Below are 25,006 nucleotides of genomic sequence, written 5' to 3'. Positions count from 1 at the left end.
TATAATATGTGTACCCTAAGTAAAATCCACTCTAATAGACAGAGAAGTGTCTACAATCTTACTGTGACCAATCAATGGTGATTCTAACATAAAACCTCCCAACAGACCCTGTTAATCTGCTTTTATAATTTTATGTGAGACCACTAGAACATTACAACTTGTCTCTCAATAATTTTTCTTACATTAAGCAGAGATTCACAAACCACTGTGATATCCTGTAATAGGTCTTGTCCCTTGGGAGGCACATTTTTTAATATTGTTAGTATTACATAATTCACAATAATCCTAGAGGGGTAAATCATGTCAGTAGAACATGAGGAGACACGTTGTCAGGAGGATTAGGAAGAAATATCCTGCTTTACCTAATTTAGATCCAGTGGCCAGGCAGCAGGGTGACTTCATTTTCATCTAGAGTAGGAACATCCAAAGAAGTCACACCCTTGCCTCTCAGTGGGGCTGCCCCGATGTAGTGCAGGCTTCAGAAAAGAACAGTGAGTAGTCTTAGCCCTGTGCACCCAAATTTGGTCTGTGGGAATCACATCAGAACAACCTGCCCGCTGAACATTCAACAAAGCCACGGTGCCACTCACTGGCCAGAGCAGGGTGGGTGCTTTGCCATTACATTCCCAGATGAAATGCCCAGAGGAGCAGATCCTGGAAGGAGATGGAAGGTTGGGGTGCTGGTGAGAGTATCTAGGAGAGCCAGGAGGGGAAGGCTACCCCCATTTCTTCAGGGTTCACTTGTCCATGAGCTGCCTGCCATCCCCTGCCACCTAACTGGAGGGTCAGAGCCCTTGTTCAGGAAGAAGAACCATCCAATTCAAAGAGAGAATTGTGATTTCTTTCGTGGAGATCTAGTCCTGGATCAAAGGAGCCTCGGATCAGCCGTGTGAATTGGAATGTTCCTTATCTGCCTTTTATGCTTTGCTTCAATTTTCTCATCTATTAAAAACGGCTAATAATAGTATCCGATTCAAGCATAGCTGTGAGAATTATAGAGTTAACTTGTGTGAAGGGCTTACAACAGTGCCAGCATTGTTCTCAGTAAATTTTTAGATATTATTTTAGTTGTTGAAATTTTGTTTTAAAATAATTCCCTCCAGTGACACTGTGCCCTGGGCAGCCTCATGACTTCTCTACCAACCTCACGTAACACCTTGCATGCCACAGCAATAAGAAACACAAAGCCTTAGACCGATAAGGTCTCTCTGGCTGATCATCACCCTGCTCACACACTGGTACATGCTTTTGTTCTTTCAGTAAATTCTGATGATCTACTATGTGCCAGAGACTGTTGGCTCGGGATATAGTGGGGAATAAATAGGATGAGATCCTCAGGAAGCTTGTGTTCTGGTTAAAAAGACAGGCACAAAACAAGTACCATAAATACATGAGATATGTTAGGTGATGGAAACCGTGGGGGGATTATGGCTGGAACAGAGTGATGGAGGCATTAATGTGGATGGGGGAAGATGGTGAAGGTCTCTCAGGAGTGAAACAAGATCCTGCATGAAGGACTAGGGCTGGGTCATACCTTGCAGGAAGAACCTGGGATGGGAATGAATTTGTTGAGTTGGGAAAAGTTGAGCAAGAGGACAACTGTAACAGGTGCAAAGTGTGATGTCTAGATGATCCAGGTCATGAGGGGTCTTGGCAGCCATCCTCAAGGGCTTGCGTGGTTGAGCAGAATCAATCCCCATTCTTCCCTGCCATTCATCTATTTCATACATTGCTCTGGAGCTTTCTTCTGGGCGGCATTCAATACTGTATGGCTTTTATCAGTGTATCCCTACAACTGGCTGCTCCAGGTTGGAGGTGGCAGGAACACTGTGTCCACATGTGCAGAGGCCAAGTCAGTGTTGGGGTGCCATAGTACTTGCCAGAGATATAGTAGTACTATGTACCCCTGAGCATCTCTGCTTCAACCAGGACTGGCTACACAATTTGAACTGCTCAGTGCAAAATGAAAGCCCAGGACCCCTTGTTCAGACACTAGTAAGAGTTTCAAGAGGGCTGCAGCCAGTGTACTGGCACAAAGGCAGCCTGACCAGTTGCTTAGGCATGCAGTCAGCTCAACCCCCAGCCTCTAGACCACCACAGCCTGTGGCTGCAGGGCCTCTGGGAGACAGATGTTAAGAAGTCACATCGAAAAGGGCTAAAAGTGTAGCGACAGTGGGAAGAGTAGGGGAAAGGAAATAAGAGAAAAGAAACAAAAAAAAAAAACATGAGAAAATGAAAAAATGGAAATAAAGTATTTGTAAATAGGGAAGGGAGGAGGGGGTGAAGGGAGGGCAGGGGTAAGGGGAAAAAATGAGAACCAAGACCCTGTCATGTAAAGGTGCATGATCCCAATGATGAATGTAACTGTACTGTATACCTAAAATGTACCAATAAACTCAATGAGAAGGAAAAAAAAATCACATCGATTCTCTAATCTGCTTGTAGCTCCTTTCCTCCCTGACTTGGGCCTAGTCTGCTGTCTTGATGACTAAATAATCACAAAAGATATCTATGGCAGACAAGGCTGACTCCCGAAATATAGTGAATACAACCCATCAAGAGGAGAAAGTTGACTGTATTGCTCATGCAACTGGGGAGAACATCACCTGCTAAACTTTGGTGAGGTCTTCAAGGGAGGAGCTGGGACAGAATTTACTGAGAATTGAAAGTTTGGTTTGAGGCATGATTTCATTACTATAATTTGGGGGGGGTACCCTGGATCGAACTTAGGACCTTGCATTTGCAAGGCAGGCAGCAGAACCACTGAGCTAAATCCTCAGCCCTGAGGCCATTATTTCAAAGCAGGTATTTGATTGAGATTGGGTATGAACAATGTCACAAGGATTGGGTAAGAATCCAGAATGGATGGGAGCAGCCAAGTGAGAATTTAGAGGTGAAGGGCTCACAACATCTCAGGCAACATGCCCTCTGTGGGTGCTTTTGGGGAAGAGTTGATGGATCTTGTAGAAACTCCTGTAATGAATAGCCAATGTATTGGGCAGCACAGTGCCAGAAGCAGAAGAGCAAAGTCATCTTCACACGGACCATGGATGGTGAGGCCTGGCCTTGGTCCTCAGCATCCAGCCAAGGGTGGGTAAGTGTTTTGGTACTTGCTCTCTCGTAGAATGGATGACTTTCTCATTGCCTGGTGCTCACCATCATAGACAGGCCAGAGGTGTCTGAATTACTGGGGCTGCGACCCTGGCACCCAAAGGCCTGCTTCTCAGCACCAGCGAGCCCTTTATACTACTCCCTTTGCTTCCACACAGTGGACTGTTCACAGACAGAGTGGATAAAGACGGGCAATTGGGAGACTCTCTCTTCTGTGGGGTGGTTGTTGAGGAGCAACAGTTTCTCCACCACATTTCTAGGGGAAACAAAGCTCCAGAATGCCATATTAACTCCACAGTGCTTGGTTACCATGGCAACTGAGGTAATTTCTAAGCCACTTCAAAGGCCACTTTCCCTGGGCTCTTCTTGGATATTCCTACAGGGGCATGCAAGTTTCAGGGAAAGGGAATTTTTAGGCAAGGTCTGGCCCTTCAAGATGCTTGTTTCTGGAGTAAATGGAGTCCTCTCCTTCTAGGCTGAAAAACTGCTTCCAGGAAACTATTAAGAGGATGGAACAGGTGTAAATGAGGGGAAATTTCTTCTTTCCTGTTCTCTAGGGATGGAAGTGATAAGGATAGGGATTGGGTGCATGTTTTAGTTACTTTTCTTGTTGCTGAGACAAAATACCTGGCACCCAAAGTTAAGGGAGGAAAGGTTTGTTGCAGCTCACAGTTTGTAGAGGTTTCTGTTCATAATCAGCTGGCTCCAAGGCAGGGTGGCTTGGCAAAGGGGCGTTGAAGAGGACACACAGTTCATGGGGCCCACAAGGTAGCAAAGCAGTAAGGGATTTTAACAGCATCTTTCTGCCCCTTTTTTCTTATCCAGACTACTTAGGGCAGGTAGCAGTCACACCCTTAATCCTAGTGCCCTTGAGCCTAGTGCTGTGAATCAATTCTAGCCTCATACACTCTATATTTAGCTACCTCTGAAAGAGCCCCGCCTATGACCATGTGAGGTTTGGGAGGTCATCCAGACACAAGCCATAACAGGGGAAACTAGAAGGGTTAAGGGCAGGTGAGGTGGTCCAAAACAGGCAGACCCAAGGAAATAGGTTCTTTGATCTCTTAATGCTCTTTGTCACCCCTCGTACATGGACTGACTCATTGTCAGTGGGCAGGCTGGAGTGTAAATATGGGAATTAGGGCCCTCAACTCCCTCTGGGTACTGGAGACTTAATAACTGGCCCAGACCAGAAAGCTGAGGAGCAGGGCCCAGGGGCAGCCACTGCAGTAGTCATCTAGGCACACCTTGGGTGCGGACATCTCTGTACCTTCCAAGCCCAGTCTGCCCAGCCACACACACCGTACAAGGGCTAAGGGCTCAAGGGAGAGATTCTTGGGAGACCTCATAGCCTTACACTGGAGAGGGTTTACCAACAGGGCCCTGGGCGTGGGAATGGATTCTGCTCTGGTTGGCAAATGCGTAATGGCTTGCGTTTCCTCTCGTGTCTAAACTAATTGGAGAAGAAAGATCCCTCCCTGACTTCAAATATATTTTCCTGTGATTGAATAATGTCTCATCCTCATGTCTTGATTTGGGATTTCAACAATGCACATATCCCAAATACAGATGTCTAACACATGTCTGTGAAAAAGCAAGCCCATCCTCACTTTAGTGAATTACTGAAGCCTGCCCAATGCTTGTTATTCGTTAAGTGAACAATCTGCTGGGAAATATTTACTAAGTCCTGTGCTGTGAAAGATAAAGTTAAAAAAAAAAAAAACCCTTGGCCTTGGAGTTGCTCTTAGTTTTAGGAATCAGACACCTAGATCAATTAGAGTGCTAAATTAACTATTTCTCTTTTATAACTGATAGCTTTAAGTGCAAACTTGGAAGAGAAAAGAACTATGTCTTTTATGAGAAAAGAGGCCACCATTTACCTATTCATCATTCTTGAGGAGAGAAGGAGCTTTGAAGGAAGGGTAAAAATTCCTTTGACCTCCAACCTCCTTTGGAGGCAGATAGAAGAGGCAGAGAGTGAGAAGATGAACAGAGCATCTACACTTGGTCAGTGGGAGACACTGTTCAAGCTCGCTCTCCTACCATATTCCCAGCATCCCTGAAAGGAAGGCATTTGTAGCTAAGAATTAGACCCAGAGAGCCATGAAACTAGCTTAGAGACAGGCAGTGAATGACTGGTGGAGCCTTAATCTAAGGTCTTCACACCACCCCTGCTCTTCCTTCTGTGTCCTCGGGACAGGTGGAGAAAAGATTGCTTGGGGGCAGCCATGTGTGATGGGGAGAGAATCCTGAGGACTTATTGAGCAGGGCAGACACACACATTGCCTATCACCTGTACCAGACTTTAGCCATAGGGTCTTCCTCCACTCCTAGCAGCCAGGAGCAGGAAGATGTCTACTTAGGGTGAGACAGAAGGAAGAGAGGGAGCACAGAGGGAATCCCTTATACCACAGTGTCACCAAGTAGCATCAAGTCCAGATGCAGTGAGGGTTATTAGAGGTTGAACTTGGAGTCAGAGCTTTATGATCTTAGACAAACTTACCCTTTGCTTTACTTTGGTTTTCCCACCTGTAGCCTCGCAGATGTATTGTGAATTTTAAATGAGTTGATGCGTAAAATGCTTAGAATCGTGTTTGGCATGCAGTAAGCACTTAGTACATCTTTATAAAAGTGCTTAGTTTGCCACTAATCCTTACCTTCTTTGCAGTTCCTACCACTTGCTGAGAGTTCAAGAACCTTGCCAAAATGCCAAAAGCACATGGTCCCAGGAGCTAGGACTCAAGCTCAAATCTACTTGACTCTGAATCCTTGGCTTTTAATTCTCATGAAGCACTATCCCCGCAACAGTGATGAACTTATTGACAGAATTATGATCCTCAAACAGCTCTTGACCTGGCACAAGAAGAGATGACCCCACACAGATATCTGATCACAACAGACAAATGGTGTTGCATTTGGGGTATCAGAAAGGAGGAGGCTAATTCTGTTCATGGGATGCTTCTTAGAGAAATTAGAAAATGAGTTTTTGGCTGAGGATCTTAACTTTTCATATGTTCTGAGACAAAAGGCAAAGCTTGGGGCTCCTGAGGCAAAAAGAATAATCCTTACTTATTACTTCTATAGTTTCATTCCCAATCCACTTCACCCCTTGCAGCCTGGTCTCTGTCCTCACCACGTCAGGGAAGCTAAGCTGCTTTCTCAGTGATGTGCTTACTCCTCTCTGCCCCACCTGTCACCTGTCCTGACTTCCCTCTGCTTCACCTACCCATGTCTTTCCTGAAGGTTTCTTGTTTTTTGCGGTAACACACTCATGTTTTTCTTCCTTTTCTCTATGCCTTTTCTTATTTTGTTTGCTTGTGACTTTTAACTTTCCTTTTTTCCTGTAAGCATGTCCCCTTGTCAACAACACCTAATCTCACGGTGATAACGATCCCTGAGTCTGAGCCATTGTATAGAACATCTGTTCTGAGCTCTAGACTCATGTTTGCTAATTGTTTGCTAGACAGCTCTACCCTTCTAGAGTCTCAGACAGGCCTTCAAACAGACTTGTGTTTTCCCTGCCTACATTACATGTGTGCTTTGTGTTTACCTTGTTTGCAGAGGGAATCCCAACAAATGTCAGTTCCTGTCCTTTCCTTTCCCCCAAGACATAAGCTCTTTTCTTGATGTCCTTGAAGATCAGCCTGCTGTCTGAATCATTTCTCACTCTTCCTTTTCACCCTCACCTTTCCCTCAGCTGTCAGCATCTGCTGATGTTACCACTGCACTGTTCTTTGTGGCCCATCCACTAATTCCCACCCCTCCATTCCTCCAGCTATATCCAGCCCTTATGAAGACTGCGGTACTTTGGGAGTCTTGTAGTGCTCAGAAATCTCCCACCATTCAGCTGCCAGCCTCTGAGCCTGCATTTTCTCCTCAGTAAAATTGAAATTGTGCTTCCTGCCCTGTAGAGTTGTGCAGATAAAAGAAGCATCTAGCAGAGAATAAGTGTTCCATAAATGCTTATTTCCCTACTTTCCACTAAATTCACCCTTTATAGCACACTGCTTTCCTAAAATACACTAATTGTTATGTCATTTCTCTGAAGAAAAATATTCCATGGCTCCCTGATGTTTAGAGAATAAAACCCAATGTGTTCCCAGGCTGGAGTTTTGTGTCAGTCACTGTCAGGTGTCAGGTGCCTTCAGCCCATGTCCTGTTCTCCACTCAGATAGATGCTTGCTTACCTCCACCTGCTCTGTGCCTCCCTTCTCTATCTACTGAAGCCCTGCGCTTTCCTCAAGGTTCGGCATACAGCCTGTGCTGTCTAGAAACCTTTTTCGTTTCTATTTCTATTAACCTTTCTTAATTAAATCCAGACTCTTCCTACGAACTCAGCACCAGTACCATTTTGATGGCACTTGTCTCATTGTATTTTGTAGCACACATTACGAGTCATTTCCTGTCTCTCTGGGTCAAAACTTCTGTGGTGGCAGGGGATCCCTTTCTTGTTTATTCCAGTTGTCATTTTGTCTTCTTTATTTTATTTATTTATTTATTTATTTTGGTACCGGGGATTGAACTCAGGTCCTTGAAGGCAGGCCACCGAACCACTGAGCTAAATCCCCGGCCCCCTTGTCTTCTTTATTTTAAACCTTAATGTGGCTTCTGGTAGTGTCCACTAACTTGATTTAGGTTCTTTCTGCTATGGTGACAAAGACCAAGGTCAGTAACTTCCTCCAGCAATCTTTCAGATTTTTAAAGACAGCTCTATTGCATTTTTTAATCTTCTCATTTATCAACTACATTCAATTTGATAACTTTGATTGAATATTAGGCCCTGTGCTAGTGCCTGGAACACATTAAAACATATATGAGCCCTGTCCTTCAGGGCACCCAGGCCAGTGGAATGGGGGCAGTAGGTGCTAGGATAAGGGGTGGCAGGTGTCACAACAGGGATCGCGAGTGTGCTCGGGAGCTCCTTCTGCTGGTGAGCCAGGGGCACCCACCCCTAGGGAGCCAGTGATGGAGGTGTCCGAAGGGAGTACACTGACCTTGTTCCTACCATTGCCCCTCACACAGCTTCTCATGTCCACCTGTTAAAGGAAGCTGCTCCCGGTTGTGGAGCTGACAACTTTCCAGAAGCCAAGTCTATATTTCCATGTAAGTCAACTCTGTAGTGAATGAACCAAACATTCCTTTTATTAAAAAGAAAAATGCTTAAACTGCTTTATATGAAGTTAAAATGTAAGTCTAATGTGATATGTGACCCCCAATGTGGGCCCTGGGTAGGAAGGAATGCCGGTAGCTGTGTTTTCCCCCTGACATCCTAACACAACTTAGGGCTGTCTTCTCAAAGGTCCTACTACACTCTCAGCTACACTTTTCTTAAAAATAACAATTAAAGTGCTCTCTGCGGTGCAGCTCTTAATGTTTCCAGATGAGTTCCATGGAAATCATGGTTCCCAGAAGGCCCTGGGTCATGACCGTTTCTGGCCCCTGAGTTAGTGTGGCTCCCAGACGTTGGTTGGCAATGCTTTCCTTGTCTCAGAGTTCTCAATAAAGGGCTATAAAGTGGGAAGCTTTGCTACTCTGTTTGAGAGGATCCTGACCAAGGAGGGTCTCTATCATGTTAAGGCTCCACTGCCTACAGGTGAAGGAGTAACTGCCTTCTCTGATCAGTGGGAGGGGAGGCCAAGCCTGTGGACCCAACGCCACACAGCTCTTCTTCTCTTACTTTTCTGGATGGCCAGCCTTTGGGTTCAAGCCCCAGGACAAGGCCAGCTCCAGGAGGTCTGTTTGGAGGCCTTTTTTCTTTCTTTCCTTCCTTCCTTCTGTCCGTCCATCCTTCTTTCTTTTTCTTTCTTTCTTTCTTTCTTTCTTTCTTTCTTTCTTTCTTTCTTTCTTTCTTTCTTTCTTTCTTTCTTTCTTCTCTTTCTTTCCTTCCTTCCTTCCTTCCTTCCTTCCTTCCTTCCTTCCTTCCTTCCTTCCTTCCTTCCTTCCTTCTCTGGGGACAGGCCACAGGGTGGACATACCCGCTCTCCAGGCCCAAATATTCCCTCAGGAGAACCTTCCCTTAATGGAGGCCTAGGGGCCCATCTGGAGAGCCTGACTATGGCCAGGAGTCAAGCCACAGTTGCTGAACTAGCCTTCTCAGTAATAAAGCTGATGTGTTTCTCCTTGTCCACCTCCTACTGTGGTACCTTTCTCATTACAGTTTGAAGTCAGAGGTAGGTGGAGAAAAAGGAATGAACAAGTATCATTCCTCAAGTGCCCAAGGGGAAAGGGGAGCTAGAAGGGTATAAGCCAGCAGGCTGGGGAGGGCTGTGGGCAAGAAGGGTGCCTGTGGCAGGCTGAGGTCCGACATAGCTCCTGCGGGTTCTTCCTAACACCATTTCTTCTGTCTACTGGATTATTTTCTAACTTGTTGGGAAGCTACAAAGATTCTCACTGAAAGAGATGTAGTGCTCAGATCTCGATTGGTTTCCTTTCTTGACCTCTATATCCTTCTGCTCACATGTTCCTCCAGAGTGAGTCACCCTCCTACCTGACACAAATGGTGAGTGAGTTCAGGTTGGGATCAGTTTCCATAGTTATATGAAGAAGTCAGCAAGATTTTATTAACTGGTACATGCATCTAAAGGGTACCCCAAACTTCCTAAGGTCACATTTCCCAGTCTTTTCTCCTGATCTCACTATATAGTTGTTAAATCTTATTTCAACATTGCTATGCACAGGGCTTCACTGAGCAAAAAGAGAGCTTTACTAACCTTGACTTCAGTACCCATGGAAAAGCAACACACATGAGCATGAAACAGTTATAATGAGAGACAACATCTAGCTGTGTGATCTGGGACTTAACTGCTCTATGTCTCAGTTTCCTCATCGAAATCTCTAAGGTTGCTTAGAGGTTAAAAGAGCTAATATTTGTAAGGTACTTGAAACAACACCTATCTTATAAACATTATACATAAACATTTTATCTACTAAAGCTATGAATGTGTTCAGTGACCCAGCAAAGGGGAAACAGCATGAAAAAAGATCAGTGGGGTCTAGATTTTCCTCCCAAAGAAAGGCCAAGCCCAAGCTGACAAACATACCAGGCAGATGGAAACATAAACCAAGCCAGGTGGCCAGCTTGTCTGATCTTCTGGCTACCACCCCAGCTACTTCCTCTACTAATTAACATGGCACTGGCTTGGATCAAATAGGGCAAACACCAGAGAGATTTCTTTCAGGAGCCAATTTCTTCCAGACACTTCAACAGCTGAGTCCCCATCATTCCACGTTTAAAATCAAGGCAGTTTAGAGGAGAGCTCATATGCACATTGATGTCAAATAATGACACCTAATGATCTCACCCACCATCCTTTCTGTGCATGCCAGGAGGTGAGAAGCATCAACTTCTCCCCAAGTGGTTCATGTTAGACAAAATAAGTGACAGCTAATCCTAGGAGTCACAAAATGGCACCTTCGTACCCCATACCTAGAGTTGTAGGGTTCTTTAGATGGAAAGGAGGGAGCTTATCCCTGTATTTAGAGATGAAGTGGTTTTATCAAATATGGACATGCATGGGGCCAAGACCCAGGTTTTACAATCCTTGGTAGAATACTCTTTTGATTAAACCACATCCCTGTAAGTTGCAGCTGTCCTGTCAGGAAACTGGGATAGCACATAAACCAGAAGAGCCTTATGGCCAGCAAGGCAGGGCTTCAAGTGTAAGGCCAGACCCATGTGTACTGGGCCTCACGCTAGCCTGGGTGGTGGTGGAACAGTGTAGCTTTGTAAATTTCTTGCATGGTGTGACCATTAATTATGATTGTGAATTTGACTGCATCAAGGGATACCTAGCAGATTAGTAAAGCACACTGCTAGGTGGGCCTGGGTAGGTTATGGGGATATGATGTTGGGGGTCTATATCTATATCTGTTGGTTTTTTTTTTGTCCTTTCCCCTTTTCCTTGTCCCCATGCTCTGCTTCCTGTCACTAAGAACTAAGAGCTTGCTCCACCACACCCTTCTACCATAATAGTCTTGCCTTGGATCATGTCCATGAACTTAATCCTTTGAAAACATGAACCAAATACATTTCGCCTCCTTTATATTGTGGGTGTCTGGTATTTTCTCCAAAAAAGCGAGAAAGCTAACTAAGATACACAGTACATACGAAGGTGAATGATGAGAGAAACCAGAATGCTGTAGTGCCAGAGGTCTACAGGAGGCTTTAGGTTATTTCAAACATTATTTCTCTGCGGGAAACAGGAAAGATTGCCTTCTGCCGAAGAGGTTCTCATGGTTTGCTCCATGGACCATTGTCATCTGCTAGACAGAGATGGAGAAAAGAGAAGCAGGGCAGGGAGATGGCATGCTCTAAGTGGCTCTACTCTTGGAAGCTCACTCATCACAGTTTGAGAATGTTCCTTTCTGCACAGCTGTAGAAGCCACTCTCAGTTTCGTTGAGAAGCCAGTTGGATCCCACTAACTCTCAGCTCTAAACTAAAGCCCAGATGGATATGAAACTTTGAAGATTCACATGAAAAAATATGAGATGCTGTACTCTCAATTAACTTTCTTACCAGGCTCTCCATCCCAACTACATACACAGCTTGGAGAAGATCTTCCTCTGTGAAACATAAGTTACCCATGGCCATGTGGACAAAGTACAGTGAGCCAGGGGCCATTATCCTGAGGGAATTTGGTTTTATTTTTTTAGTTGGGCCAGTGGAAGAAAGTGGAGCAGACAGTTTTGTTCTTAGATACTTCCACAGACAAATAGTCTCAGGCTCTACAGAAGTCAAATATTTGCTTTGTCACATGACCGGAGAGCTTCAGTAAGTTAGTTTAACATGGGATTTCTATTGGGGGGATATCTATATCTATATCTATATATAGATATAGATATAGATATGATCTCACAGTGACCCCAAGAGATGTAGAAGACACAGAAACTGAGGCTTACTGGCTATGTCCGAATTAAACACTGACTGTGGAATGGCATTCTCATAAGAAAGAATAGTGGTGAAAGGAAGTGAGAAAGAAAGGAGAGTGTGCTGTGTAGATTAAAGGCTGAAAATGCAGCTTTCCATTGTCATTTCAGATGGAAGTGTGGGGCAGCCACCCAGACCATCTCAGAATTCCAAGACAAACCAGCATCAGACTCTTCTCTCTACAGCAGCACTTTTCAAAGCCCCAAGTTGGGTATTTATTTTGAGATTCTTTGTAATACTGAGAAATTGGAAGCCATGCACACACACATCAGTGGAGGTGTACTGAATTCGGTACATACGTACAGTGGAATATACATTATGATCATTCAGATTTTATGTATAGATACATATAATGTTATCAAAAGCCCATTAAATGACCAAAGCAAGGTATAAAACATATGATTTTTGTAGAGAAAAAACATTTATAAAAATGCATAAAAGGTTTTTTTTAACAGCAATGGATATCTAGTTTTGGAGAGATGACGGTATCAAGCAGAGAAAATGATAGCATCTATTAAATCTTGCATGCATTCCTAAATGGATTGTAACTTTTTCCCAATAGCCTTTTTCTTGGGGAGGTGAGTGAGATAGAATCTTGCTGTGTAGACTTCAAACTCCTAGCGATCTTCCTACTTTAGCCTCTCAAATTCTGGGATTACAAGTGTACACCACTATACCTGACCCCAGTAATTTTTTATAATTCAGAAAAATAATGAATTAAAAGTAAGATAATGAATTTTTTTGATTAGTTGAGACAGGGTCTCACTATGTAGTTAAAGCTGGTTTTGAACATGCTATGTAGCCTAAACTGGCCTTGAACACACAGCACTCCTCCTGCCTTAGCCTCCCAAGTGATGAGATTACAGGTGTGTGCCACCACACCTGGCAAGATCATGAAAAAAAATTTAAATGTCCATGACTCATTTTGTATAGTGATTTCCAATATCTTTTTAAAGTTGTGTCTTAGTTACTTTCTCACTGCTGGGACAAAATAGCCACAAGTTAAAGGAGGAAAGGTTTATTTCAACTCACAGTTTGTAGAGGTTTCAGTCCATAGTCAGTTGGCTCCAAGGCAGGGGGACATAGCAGAGAAGAAACAGTCCATTATGTGGTAGACAGGAAGAAGTGAGTGCTCAAGGTAGGAGGGATACATGCGCATTTATATGTATGTGTGAATATATATATAAATATAATGTGTGTGTGTCCAGGCCACGCCCACTGTGACCCACCTCCTCCCATCAGGCTTCACCTACCAGCCTCACAGCCAGCTATAAACCCATCAGTGAACCAGTGCAGTCACAACCATGTTCCAGTCACCACCCAGAAGCCCCACTCTTGAGCACATGAGGCTTTGGAGGTACATCTAAATGGAAGTCATAACAGATTGGTTCCTTTTACCCTTTTGGCAGAACTCCAGCTACACCAAAAATTTTCACAAGCCCAGTGACATCACGTGACCCCCGAACCCCCACCTTCTCAAAGTTCAAAGACAAGTTTCATTTCCAGGAAGGTCTGTCTTTGCAAGTAGATTTTGAGATCCTCGAGTTCTACAGTTCTGATTCTGACAAAGTGCACAGAATGAGCAGTCCTGGGAGAGCACTTCCTCTGGTCTCTGTTGAGGACAGTAGCTCCCTGGGGTAGCATTTACCTTGGATGAGGCAGGGTGAGAATGGACTGGCTGATGAAGATGATAACAGCTACTACATTTTTTTTTCTTGCCCTTAAGAACAATTTTTCTAACCTCACTTAAAGCTTTCCATTTCTAATATTACACCTTACATATAGAAAGCAATTTTAAGTTCTCCAAGCCTTTTCACATGTATTATTATCGCTCTTCAAAATAATCCCGCAGAGAGGGCATTATTCTGATGCTGAATTTCTGCAAAATAAAAATGCTTCCTGAAATCCAGGGTACCAGTTGAAATGCAAAGCAGGCTCATATAGACACACGTGCAGGCAGGTACACACACATATGTGTACACATAGACGTGCACACACACAGGTGCACAAACACCTCAGCATCTACTTCACAATTTGGGAGGGTGGCAGGAGAGTTGGAGGACCAGGCATAGAATCCACTTCATTCCCTTCTAGGTTTCAAAGTCCATATTTCACTTAAAGGGTCCATAACCGAAAATCTCATTTAGTCAAATCATATGAAAATGATGTTCAGTGCTGTGCATCATACAAAAGGAGACACCTCTGCCAATACCAATTCTTAAGAAAGTTGCAGTCTAGCTGAACACAAACTAAAGCAGAGAACAAGACAAGAGGCATTCTCTCTAATTAATTGTTGGGTGTCTTGTTTCAGATCGTAGAAGTTTTCAGGATTCAAAATAAGTGAGGATTAGCTGGGCATGGTGGTGCATGCCTGTAATCCCAGCACTCGGGAGGCTGAGGCAGGAGGATCACTGTGAGTTTGAGACCAGTCTGGGCTACATAATGAGTTCCAGGTCAGCCTCAACTACATAGCGAGACCCTTTCTCAAAACAAACAAACAAAAAACTAAAATAAGCAAGGATTGTCTTGTGCTGGGTACACTTGGGAAAGGCTTCTTGGGAGATTTACGATGAGGCTAGACTATAAAGGATAACTTCAAGGACTCTGTGTCAAGGACTGGGTGGAAGATGGGAAGGTCACAGTCCAGTCAAGGTGACTGAACAGTGGTACTTTAGCCCTAATGAGCTTGCACAGGCTCTGGTTTTAGCATAGAGGCCAGGGCCACTGATTAAATCTAAACATAGTATGAATGGGAATGAGTATAAATATGTGAGGGAGATTACATGGTGAAAAATTAAAACCACAAGATTCCCAGCAGCTATGAGTTTATGTGGCTATGTTTTGATGCCTGTTCTGGCTATGGGGTGGCCTTCTAGGCTGGAAACATATTCTTACTTTATCATATATTGCAATATAATGCTAAGAAGCCGGTTGTTATTATGCATTCACCTGTCCTGTTTTTCAGGATCGCTAATAACAAAACACCACAGACTGCATGGCTTAAACAACAGAAATTTATTTTCATGTAGTTCTGGAGGCTCGAAATGAAAGTTTGAGGTGCTAGCAAGCAGTTTCTCTGAAGCCTCTTTTCCTTTATTTCCAAATGGCCTTGCTCTTACGCCTTGTCCTATAGTTAGTTGTTCCTTGTACAGGTGTGGGTGAGCCCTTGGCATCACTGTTTATGTCCTAACTCTTTCTATAAGGACACAAGTCACATTAGATTAGGGCCCACCTTGATCACCTGGTTTAAGCTCCCTTTTTATGATTTTTTGTTTTGTTTATTTAGGTTGTGCTGGGGATCAAACTGCCAGCCAGTGTATGCAAGGCAAGACTCTACCACTAAGCCTCACACCCCGGACCATAAAGATGTTTTTACATTATGCAAGAAAGTATTAATATCTGCTACTTTCTTGTATGCACTTTAAAACTGCTACTACTTTTTTTCTTTTTATTTTTTTGGTACTGGTGATTGTGAGGTCCTTGTGTTTGTGAGGCAGGCGGTGGCACCACTGAGCTAAACCCCCGGCCCCAAAATTGCTACTGTTTAGAAAAATTATTAGTATGTGCTATTTGCAGTAATGATTACATTTATCATGGGGAATTGGTACATGTACATAACACATCTTAATTCTTTTTATTTCCTCTTCCCTTCCACCCTGTTTTTTTTTTAATTTGCCACATTGCATTTATTTATTTTTAAGTCCTTATCAAGTTTATTCTCATAAACACAGATTAACCGGCAGACTAACAGACCAAAAAGCATATAAAACACATAAACCAATTATTCTAAATCAAGGTATACTTTTAGATACACTGAGCATGCTGGATTACAATAACTTTCCAACTACCTGTTTATGGGTCTTATCTCCAAATCTAGTCACATTTGAGGTATTGAGGGCAGTTAAGGCTTCAACATGAATTTTTCAGGGACGCAATTCAGTTCATACACCTGCATTTCCAGATTTGGTGGGCATCCTGTAGATGTGTACAAAGCACTGGATAAGACTTCAGGTTATATGGCAGGAATATGGAAGTATAGTCAGCTCTTGGTATCCAGGGAAACTGGTTCCTGGACTCCCCAGGGATACCAAAATTTGTGCATGTTCAAGTCTCGTATAACATTTACATAAAATATCCATACATCCTCCTGTGTGCTTTAAATCAGTTCTAGATTACTTGTAGTATCTAATGCAATATAAATGCTATGTAAATAATTGCTATCCTGTATTACTGCATTGCAATTGTTATACCGTTATGCTGTATTGCTGCAGGAATGATCACAAGGGAAAAGTCTGTTCATGTTCAGCACAGACAAAATCTTTACTTCAAATGTTTTGATCTGCAGCTGGTTGGACCTGCAGGTGTGTAACCCAACTATGAAAGCCACTGTATTCTCTGTAGAAGTGGTGCCGACTTGGCTGAATGGACCAGTCCTATTGGCTGCCTGAGCTGGGGATACTGCATTGCTGTGGAAAATAGCATTGTGGAGTAGATAGCCTCAGGAGTGAAAAATCCTGTCTGTCACAGAGGTGTGGCTTCTGGGTTCCACTCCGGGCAGCATCTCATCCTAGAGCATTTGCAGAATGTGAATGACTTTGTCCTAACTCATGGCCCCATCCCTGCCAGTGTGTTCTTTTCCCAAACACATCTACCATCCCTTGCCTCATCCCAGTGAATCCTTAAGGCACCTTTGACGTAAAACCCTGTGACCTGCCTGTTGACAGCTGATGATGCGGTGGGGTATAATTCAATGGTAGTTTATATTCCATGCAGGTCTAAACATAGCTATAAAGTGCTCTCAAGAGCTGGATGCTACTGGGGCATTTAAATTAAGCAAAGGAAAGATTTAGTATACACCAGCTTCCTGGGATGAATGTGCCACTGTTGAGGGAAGAAGGATTCTCTTTCTGTTTGCTCCTGTATGGTTTTAAAGGTGGGATGGGACTATCTTAGGTAGGATTGAGCTGCATCTGCTTAGACACCTGATTTGCACATCCACATGGGCATTTCTGCAGCACCAGCTTTGCAGAGACCTGTAGGGTTCTGGTCAGAACAGAGCCCCTCATCCCACATAGCAACAAGGGAGTGGTCCAAGGCATCATTCCTCAATCCTGGGAGCAGAAATGTCACACAGATGGATTTCTAGCTCTACAAAGCTGCAAAAATTGAAGTCCTTGGCTGGGAAGATAATTTTCTAGCTTACCTTCTGGCTTCCTTCACAGCCTGCTCTCTACTCGGGACCCACTAGGGAGGCCTGTAGTGACTGCTTCAGTGAATCCCTGCTCACGAAGCTTTAGGCACAAGTTGGTCACATAAGGATTAGAGATTTGGGAGAAAGCTTGTGCATGCAATATATAACCACTCTGGATCCCTGTGAGAACCCTCATGGCAGCCCTTGGTTTCCTAGGAGATGGTGTCTTGAATTAGTAAGAGCATCTCTGCTGCTAGTCTGAGGCCTAAATTTTGATGCTATTTCTCTACAGGGTCCATTGCCGGGGCATGACTGCAGTGCAGTACACACTCTTCCCTGAGGATCCCTAAGGGGTTTGAAAGCACACTTTCTACCTTTCACTTGCTGTGTAGGCTCATTTGGCAACAACCATACAGGCGGTGCCATCTTGTCTGCTTTGTGCATCTGCAGTTAGTGCTCAGAAGGGGGCTAAGCAACAGCCAACACCATAACTGCATTTCAGTTTAAGGATAGCATGGTCATTAACCTTTAAGATGGTACTGGGTTGCTGATTAAGCGTTCTCTGGTGACATTTCAGGGTTACAGAAGAATTGGCTGTTCCCAAAGAGTGTTATCCTGGCCTGGCATTTCTTAACATCAGAACATATTCCAAGATCCAAATTTCTGTATTTCTACCAGCAAAAACATCATGCTCTCTGTAGCTCATGAGCAGGGATTCACTGAAACAGTCACTGCAGGCCTACCTAGTGTTCCCAGAGTGGAGAGCAGGCTGTGAAGGAAGCTAGAAGGTAAGCTAGCAAATTCTCTTCCCAGCCCGGGACTTCCCAGATATAGGCCTGGAGTATTATGCTCCAGGAACCTTTTTCCCCCAAACAGGCGGGGATGCTTGGTCTCCCTGCAAAAGAAGTAAGACTTTGAAAAGTAAAAGAAGCCAGGAAACAAGGCGGTTTTGGCTTATGGGGTGTTGTAGTCCATTTTCTAATGTTATTGAAAAATACAGTCAAGTAAGCAATAATATTTTGGTCAGCAATGCCACATATATAAAGATTATAAAGGGGCTTCAAAAATTCCTATCTCCTAGGAGCCTCATACACCTCTGTGATGTTCATGCAGTAATAAAATTACATGATGATGCATTTGTCAAAACCTGTCCCCATCATTAAGTGACAAATGACTGCACCCGAGACTGGGTCACTTGTAAAGGTTAGTTTATTTGGCTCATGGTTCTGGAGGGTGGGGAGCCCAAAAGCATGGCACCAGCATCTGGTTAGGGATTCATGCTGCTTTGTAACAGGGGAGATGGCATGATCAGGAGAGACAGAGCAAGCAAGTTAGCTCAGTCTCTCTTCCTCTTCTTATAACACCACTAATGTCATCACGTCCCAAAGGCACCACCTTCAGATATCTTTAACATATGAATGTGGAGATCAAGTTTCCAGTACTTAAACTTTTCATGATGGATGCCAATCATAGCAGGGAGGAGTAGTTCTGAAAATCCATGTGTGACCAGGGAACACCGTGGACATTCTCAGGTGGGGTGTGGGAAGAGGGAAATACTCACATGAGTCAGTCATGTGCTGAAGGTAGTTCCAGTAAGAGAACATGGATTGGTGCCAGAGAGTGTGCAAAACAGGACAAAAGGACGGCCAAGCACCAGAAAGTCAGCAAAGACAAATGAAGGCTGAGCAGCTCCTGGAAGATTGAGAGGGAACAGCTAGAGAGGAGCTTGGAAACTACAGGAAAAGATATCCAAGCAGGAGGAAGTTGTTAAATAGTCAAGAAACTAAAGCTAGCAAGAAAACTAGAGTCTAGTATTTGGCAGCAAGAGAAACATTAATTAGAGATGGCAGCAATGTGAAGGAGATGAATGAGGAATCTGTATTTGCTGTTGGAACAGGAGTCTGGGCATGAAAACAAGTTCCTTTCTTTCATCCTACCTGGAGTGGAAGAGGCTGCTAGGGGGTAGCAATCCCAGAATTCTGCAACATTCTCCCCTTGCTCAGTCAGATATTGACCCAAGAAGGAGACTAGAATGTCCAGAGCCAGGTGGAAGATCACAAGGTACATTGTTCATCTAATTCACTGAAAGAGCTTAGGTGGGACAGACATCAAAGGAAGCAGGTGCCTTGTCAAGAGGCAGCATGTGTGTGTACACTGCTCATTACCCCATTTACCGTGGCTTCTTGCTCCCCGGCTGAATTTCCAAATAGGGTCCCCAAAACCATGGCCTCCAGAGGAAGCCGCTGCCTGCATACCCCAGGTCTTGTTAGTGCAAGCTCTCAGTCTGCAGCTGCTTGGGGTGGTGCCATATCTTCCTCTAACTGGACCCTCAAATTCCATGCCCGTGCCAGTGAGAATCCTGGCACAGAGAGGGTAATTAGTTTTTATTTCTCATTCCTGCTGGCTGCAACTGGCTGTCTGCTGCTGTCTGCCTAGAGGGATGGATTGAGGAGTCTAAGCCCTTTACGGGATCAGCAGGAATGAAGGTTAAGATTGATGAGCTATTTCTGCCAACAGTGGATTTGTCACTGATAGACAGCCATTGGACTTTGCTGTCCAAAGGAGTGTTCCTGCAATGACACTTTTAGGTTCCCCTTGAAAATGTGTGAGGCCTGTGGTTTGCAAAGATGTTTAAGACACTGGAATCTTTTCTTCCAATGAAATCACCCATGGTAGCAGATCAAAGCAGAGCTATTTACTCTGAGGAGAGAGATCTCAGTCTGTTCTACTCCTTTCCTCTTTCCCAGTGGCAGTTCCTGCGACAACTCATGAAATGTGACTTGAAGACTACCAGGCAGGTACCACTTCAGAAGGCAGGGAGACTCTTTCTGAGAGTAACAGTTGAATTGAGATCCAAGTCAGAAGGCCATCTGGGCATGAGAACAGCAAGTGCAAAGGTCCTGAGGTAAAACATGCTTAGCAAGTATGAGGCATAGAATGCTCTCTAGTGTGGCTACAGTGTAGTGAGTATAAGGGTCGAGGTGAGCAACTCAATCAGACAGGTAGGTGGAATTCACTAAAGGAAGGCCATATGGGTAGGCTACAGGAATTTGGATTGCATTTATTGGAAGCTATTGAAATAATCATCAGCTGATTAGGTTTTTTAAATATCACTGGCCACTATCTGAGACAAAAGTAGAAGGCAGGACACCAGTGATCTATTACAGTGGTTCACGTGAGAGATGATAGAAACTTGCCTGGGATGGTAGCGGTGAACATTTCGGAGTTGATAGGTGCAGAGAGGGGTGAGACACACTGTCTCATCTCAGGCATGGATTTCTAGGATGGTGGGGCACTGAGTGGGTGAGGACCCCCTTCTGTTTATTTCCTGCCAATATCCTGTTCTTCTGTCAGGACCCACTTCCATTGGAAACCCTCCCTCACCCAGCACTACTGTCTGTATCAGAGTTACTCTTTTCCTAGCACTTCTAGAGTTGGGAAGGACCCTGAAATCATCTCTTCCAGCTCCCTGATTTCACAAACGGAGGGGACCATGAGCTCAGCTGATGAGCGACTCAGCTATCTTAACCCCTAGTTGAGAGCTATTTTCCTTTAATCCTTATCTTTTCATTTATGCATGTCTCTATCCCTACTTGATCATAAGCTCCTTTGTTTAGCTTTTTTATTTAGGATTTAATTAAAGATTCTTAAAGGTAGAGATCATGTCTTATTCTCCCTTGTAACTTGCTAGCATCTAGTGTAGTGCTTGGTCTGAACATAGAAGTTCAAAAACTATCTGCCAGTCATCCGTTCTGCACTCTGTGGAGCCCCCTTCCACAGAACTTGTCCCACCCTGTCACAGCCTGTGACTCCTCCAGGCCCGACAGGCTACCCAGGGTGATGGTTGGCACTGCCCATGGCCCTGTTCACAGCACAGACAAGATCCTTGTTCTCCAACAGAAGGGCTTGGGAATTGAGTTCTTTTCACTTAAGTGCGACCCTATAACTCCAGTTAGGATTGGGGTGTGGTTGGAATTAGGCCAAAATCCGTAAACCCATGTTGGAGGAGGTTCTTTGAAGAAGATTATACATTGTCACTATTGCCTTTCTTGGACCACCTCATTTTCATTAGAGACACAGAGACAAAGTCTAATGGCGTAGCCTCAGCGGCTAGGTCTATGACCTCATATTCCCCATAGAGAGGGCTGAATATCAATTTTCCTCAACAGAAGCCCCCTTGTGTGTTTCAGCAGCTCTTGGCAGCCCTGTGCTATTTGCCAAAAAGACTGCTGCACTACTAGTGAATGAAGGAGGCTGAGTCCTGGGTTGTGATAGATATGCCCTTTCACTGACACATATTTTCCAAAAAAGTCATTTAAAATCTGTATTTTGTTCCTCAGAGGCCCTCACCTAAATCCAGCAAGTGCGGGGGAAAGTTCTGGTGCCCTGAACTCTTCCAGTTCACTACCAATCTACAGGCAGAATTGTGCACATCACATTAGAGGACTCAGTCATGCCCTTGCCCCCCTGTTTTCCTTCTCCCCAACTCTCCAGGACTGGATTGGTGTTTGTCGAAGCACATCATTGCTTAGACTATCAGAATACAGTGCTTAGGAAGAGAAGAGAATATGTTATTCATTTGGTCCATTTCTTGAGCATGTATGTGCCTGCATCTGTCCGTTTATAATTATTAAGATGCATTTTCCAATTTGAATTTATAAACAGAGAAGTACATAAAAATATAAATCCTTGTTCACAGCAGAAAAGAGTAGCATATGTGGAAACAAACAAAGCTTGTTCCAACTCTTCCATCTTTGTGGAGGGAAATTTCCTAGCAAATTGCATAGATGGCCTGCTGAAAAGATCATTTTAAGTGAGAACCATTAAGATTTTCATGTCCATGGGAGTACTGATAACAGGAACTTTGGGGTGGGGGCGGCTATGAGACAGGATCTCAATAGGCACTTGAGGCCATCCTTGAACTCACTATGTAGCCCAGGCTGGCCTTGAACTCACAGTGATCCTCTTGTCTCAGCTTCCCAGTGCTGGGATTACAAGCATGCACCACCACACCTGGCTTATGACAAGAATTTTTAAAAGATTCCAAAATCACAGAACAATTGGCAGGAAGATGCCTGTGTTAGTCAGATTTCTGTCCTTGCGATTAAATACCTAAGGAAGCCAGTTTAAGGGAGAAAAGATTTGTTTTGGCTCCTACTTGAGAGGTCTCAGTCCATGGTTGTCTGGCTCGATTGCTTTGAGGCACAGGTGTGGCAGAATGTTATGGCTGTGGAAGAGTACTGAGGAGGAAGTCGCTCACCTCATAGCTGCCAGGAGGCAAAGAGAGAGGGGAAAAAGCCAGAGAGAAAGAGGCCAGGGACAAGATATACCCTTAAAGTTACACCCCTAGTGACTCACCTCATCCAGTTAGTCCCCAACCCCCAATAGGCCATCTAGCTATGAACTCTTCAGTGGGTTAATCCACTGATGAAGTTAGAGACCTCATGATCCCATGGCTTCCCAACCCTTCCCACCTCTGAACATTACTACACTGGGCACTAAACTCCCACAGAGGAGCCACGGGGGACATATCATATCCATACCATCATGATGCCCATATTAGCAAGATGTGTGTTATCAAGAGGTTGAGTCACTCCCAATTGGTAATTAGCTCCTCATGAACCTTATCTCTCCACTTGCTATTTATCACCCATGCTTATTGTGTCTTGCCCAACCTGCTGGAAGAATTTGCCCTCAAAGTATGTACATCAAGCTCTGTCAGCCACAGGTGGTTTGAGAAGACTACCACTTCTTTGAGATGGACTTTCACTCGCAGAACTAATCCTTGGACTTAATGAAGAGAATAGTGCCACTTGATGAGAAAAAAATGTCCCCATTTTCCACAGTATCCTACATAGATATACTTTCTACCAAGTCCTTGTGGGACATCTGTCACATGCAGAGCTTTGGTTCATAAGGTGCTAACTCCATCCATATCCCTAGCTCAGAACTTTCTCTCCTGTTTCAGATCCGTGTTTCCTAGTGCCTCAGTCCTCCCAGATTTAAATTCATGCCACTGCTAGGTGACATTTCATGTGCACATGCATGTGCACGTGCATGCAAATACACACACTTGTACTATCCTAAATCTAGGAATTGTATCATTACACACTCAATAATAGTTTCCCTAGCCGGCATTTGGAGGCATTACAGCAGTGTGTGAGACACGAGCAGGCCAGCTTAGATTTTTCAGTTTGGATTATTTGAAACCATTAAGACACACGTTGCTTTTGTCTTGCCACCTCTGCTCAATCGCTATCCCTTTGCGCCAGAAGCCGCACCCCCTCACTCACACACACAAATCCTTCTGCCCTGACACAGGATTCTAGCAGGCTGCTCCACAGAAGTCATCTGAAAAACTTTCAAAAACAATAGATTCCCATGCTCTCCCCTAAGAGACTGATTCTGGAAGTCTGAGCTGTGACTTGTTCCACCCTGGGAACCATCAGAGAATTCACTTTGAGCACTGGGGTAGAATGTAAGGGGACCTGAATGCTTTGTAACTCCCGCAAGTTTGAGACCTTTGTCCTCACAAGTGATATTGGTGCTGTGTGTGCACGTATACTGTTGTCGTAGACACACACACATAGATGTGCACACTTATACATGTACCTCAAATGCATACATGTGCACATGCACCCACAGACATACATACAGACACGCAGGACATATTTTAGTTATACTACATTTGTAGCCAGGTCACCCCTGACAATTCTTTAAGTTGTCTCTTCAAATAGTCATGCTGAAACAACCATTCACTAAGCCATTACAGTCCTCAGGCTCTACACCCACCTTACCGGAGCCTCAGACCTGCTTGCTGATGGCTACTGCAGTAGCCTCCTAGCTGTGCCTCTACCTCTGAACTATCCTCTATACTTCTGCCAATGTCCTTTGGAAATGCAGATTGCAGAGGATCTCAGAGGGGTTAGTTTCCCAAGGAGAATACTTTGGGAAATGTTGTCTTATAGGAAACAGGAAAATATTTCTAGGAGTTGGAAAGGTGAGAAGACAAACTGAAAAGGAGCATTTTCTCTTGGTGGCCAAAGGGTCATTGGTGAATAGATGATAGGAACACTTAATATTATACAAGATGTTCTATATAAGAAAGAAGAAAATATATTTTTCCTATTAAAGAAATTCCAAATGAGATCTTTCTTGTGTCTCCTAAGAAAGACAGTGAATTCAAAATGCTTTAGAGAAAGGAACTAAATGAGGTCCTGTCTCACTCCACCCTACATGAAATGCCATTGAGACATTTATTTGGGATATTTTCCCAAATAAGAGACTTCCTGAGTTTGTCAAAGACTGGGTATTATTAGGGAATAAGGAAGTGATGATCACTTCTTAACCACGTGAGTACGTTCAGATGGTGCTGTTGGAAATAGCCTACTCTTACTTGGATCTCCTTACTTCTTCTCCTCAAGAAAATTGAAAATGTAATGATCCTAATGTCTTTCTTTCTCTCTCCTTCTCCTTTTCCCTTTCCTCCTCCACTTCCCCACCCCATATTTGTTTCCTTTGTTCTCCAGGAACCTTCTGCATCATTTCACTGTGTACCTGTGTGGCTGGTATCAACTTCGAGCTGTCGCGCTACCCACGCTACCTGTACGGACTCCCTGATGACATCAGCCATGGCTATGGATGGTCCATGTTCTGTGCATGGGGGGGCCTGGGCCTCACACTCATCTCGGGATTCTTCTGTACCTTGGCCCCCTCTGTCCAACCTGTCCCGAGGACCAACTGCCCTAAATCCAGACCCGAGAATGGGACAGTGTGC

The 25,006-nt window shown here is 44.1% G+C and overlaps 1 protein-coding gene across 1 annotated transcript in view; it reads left to right on the top strand.

Moving 5' to 3' along the window:
- The window catches only part of Tmem178b (transmembrane protein 178B), a gene marked incomplete at its 3' end in the record, with an annotated part of 355,417 nt that extends 330,411 nt beyond the window's left edge, over positions 1-25,006 (top strand). Inside the window, exon 4 of the mRNA XM_033764496.1 lies at positions 24,759-25,006. Coding sequence (XP_033620387.1) covers positions 24,759-25,006 — 248 coding nt within the window. The remainder of the gene's footprint in view (positions 1-24,758) is intronic.

The sequence above is a fragment of the Fukomys damarensis genome, unplaced genomic scaffold (genome assembly GCF_012274545.1).
Source record: "Fukomys damarensis isolate Sample0158 unplaced genomic scaffold, DMR_v1.0_HiC HiC_scaffold_16, whole genome shotgun sequence".
NCBI classification, from domain to species: Eukaryota; Metazoa; Chordata; class Mammalia; order Rodentia; family Bathyergidae; genus Fukomys; species Fukomys damarensis.
This window is presented reverse-complemented; position numbering and strand designations above follow the sequence as displayed.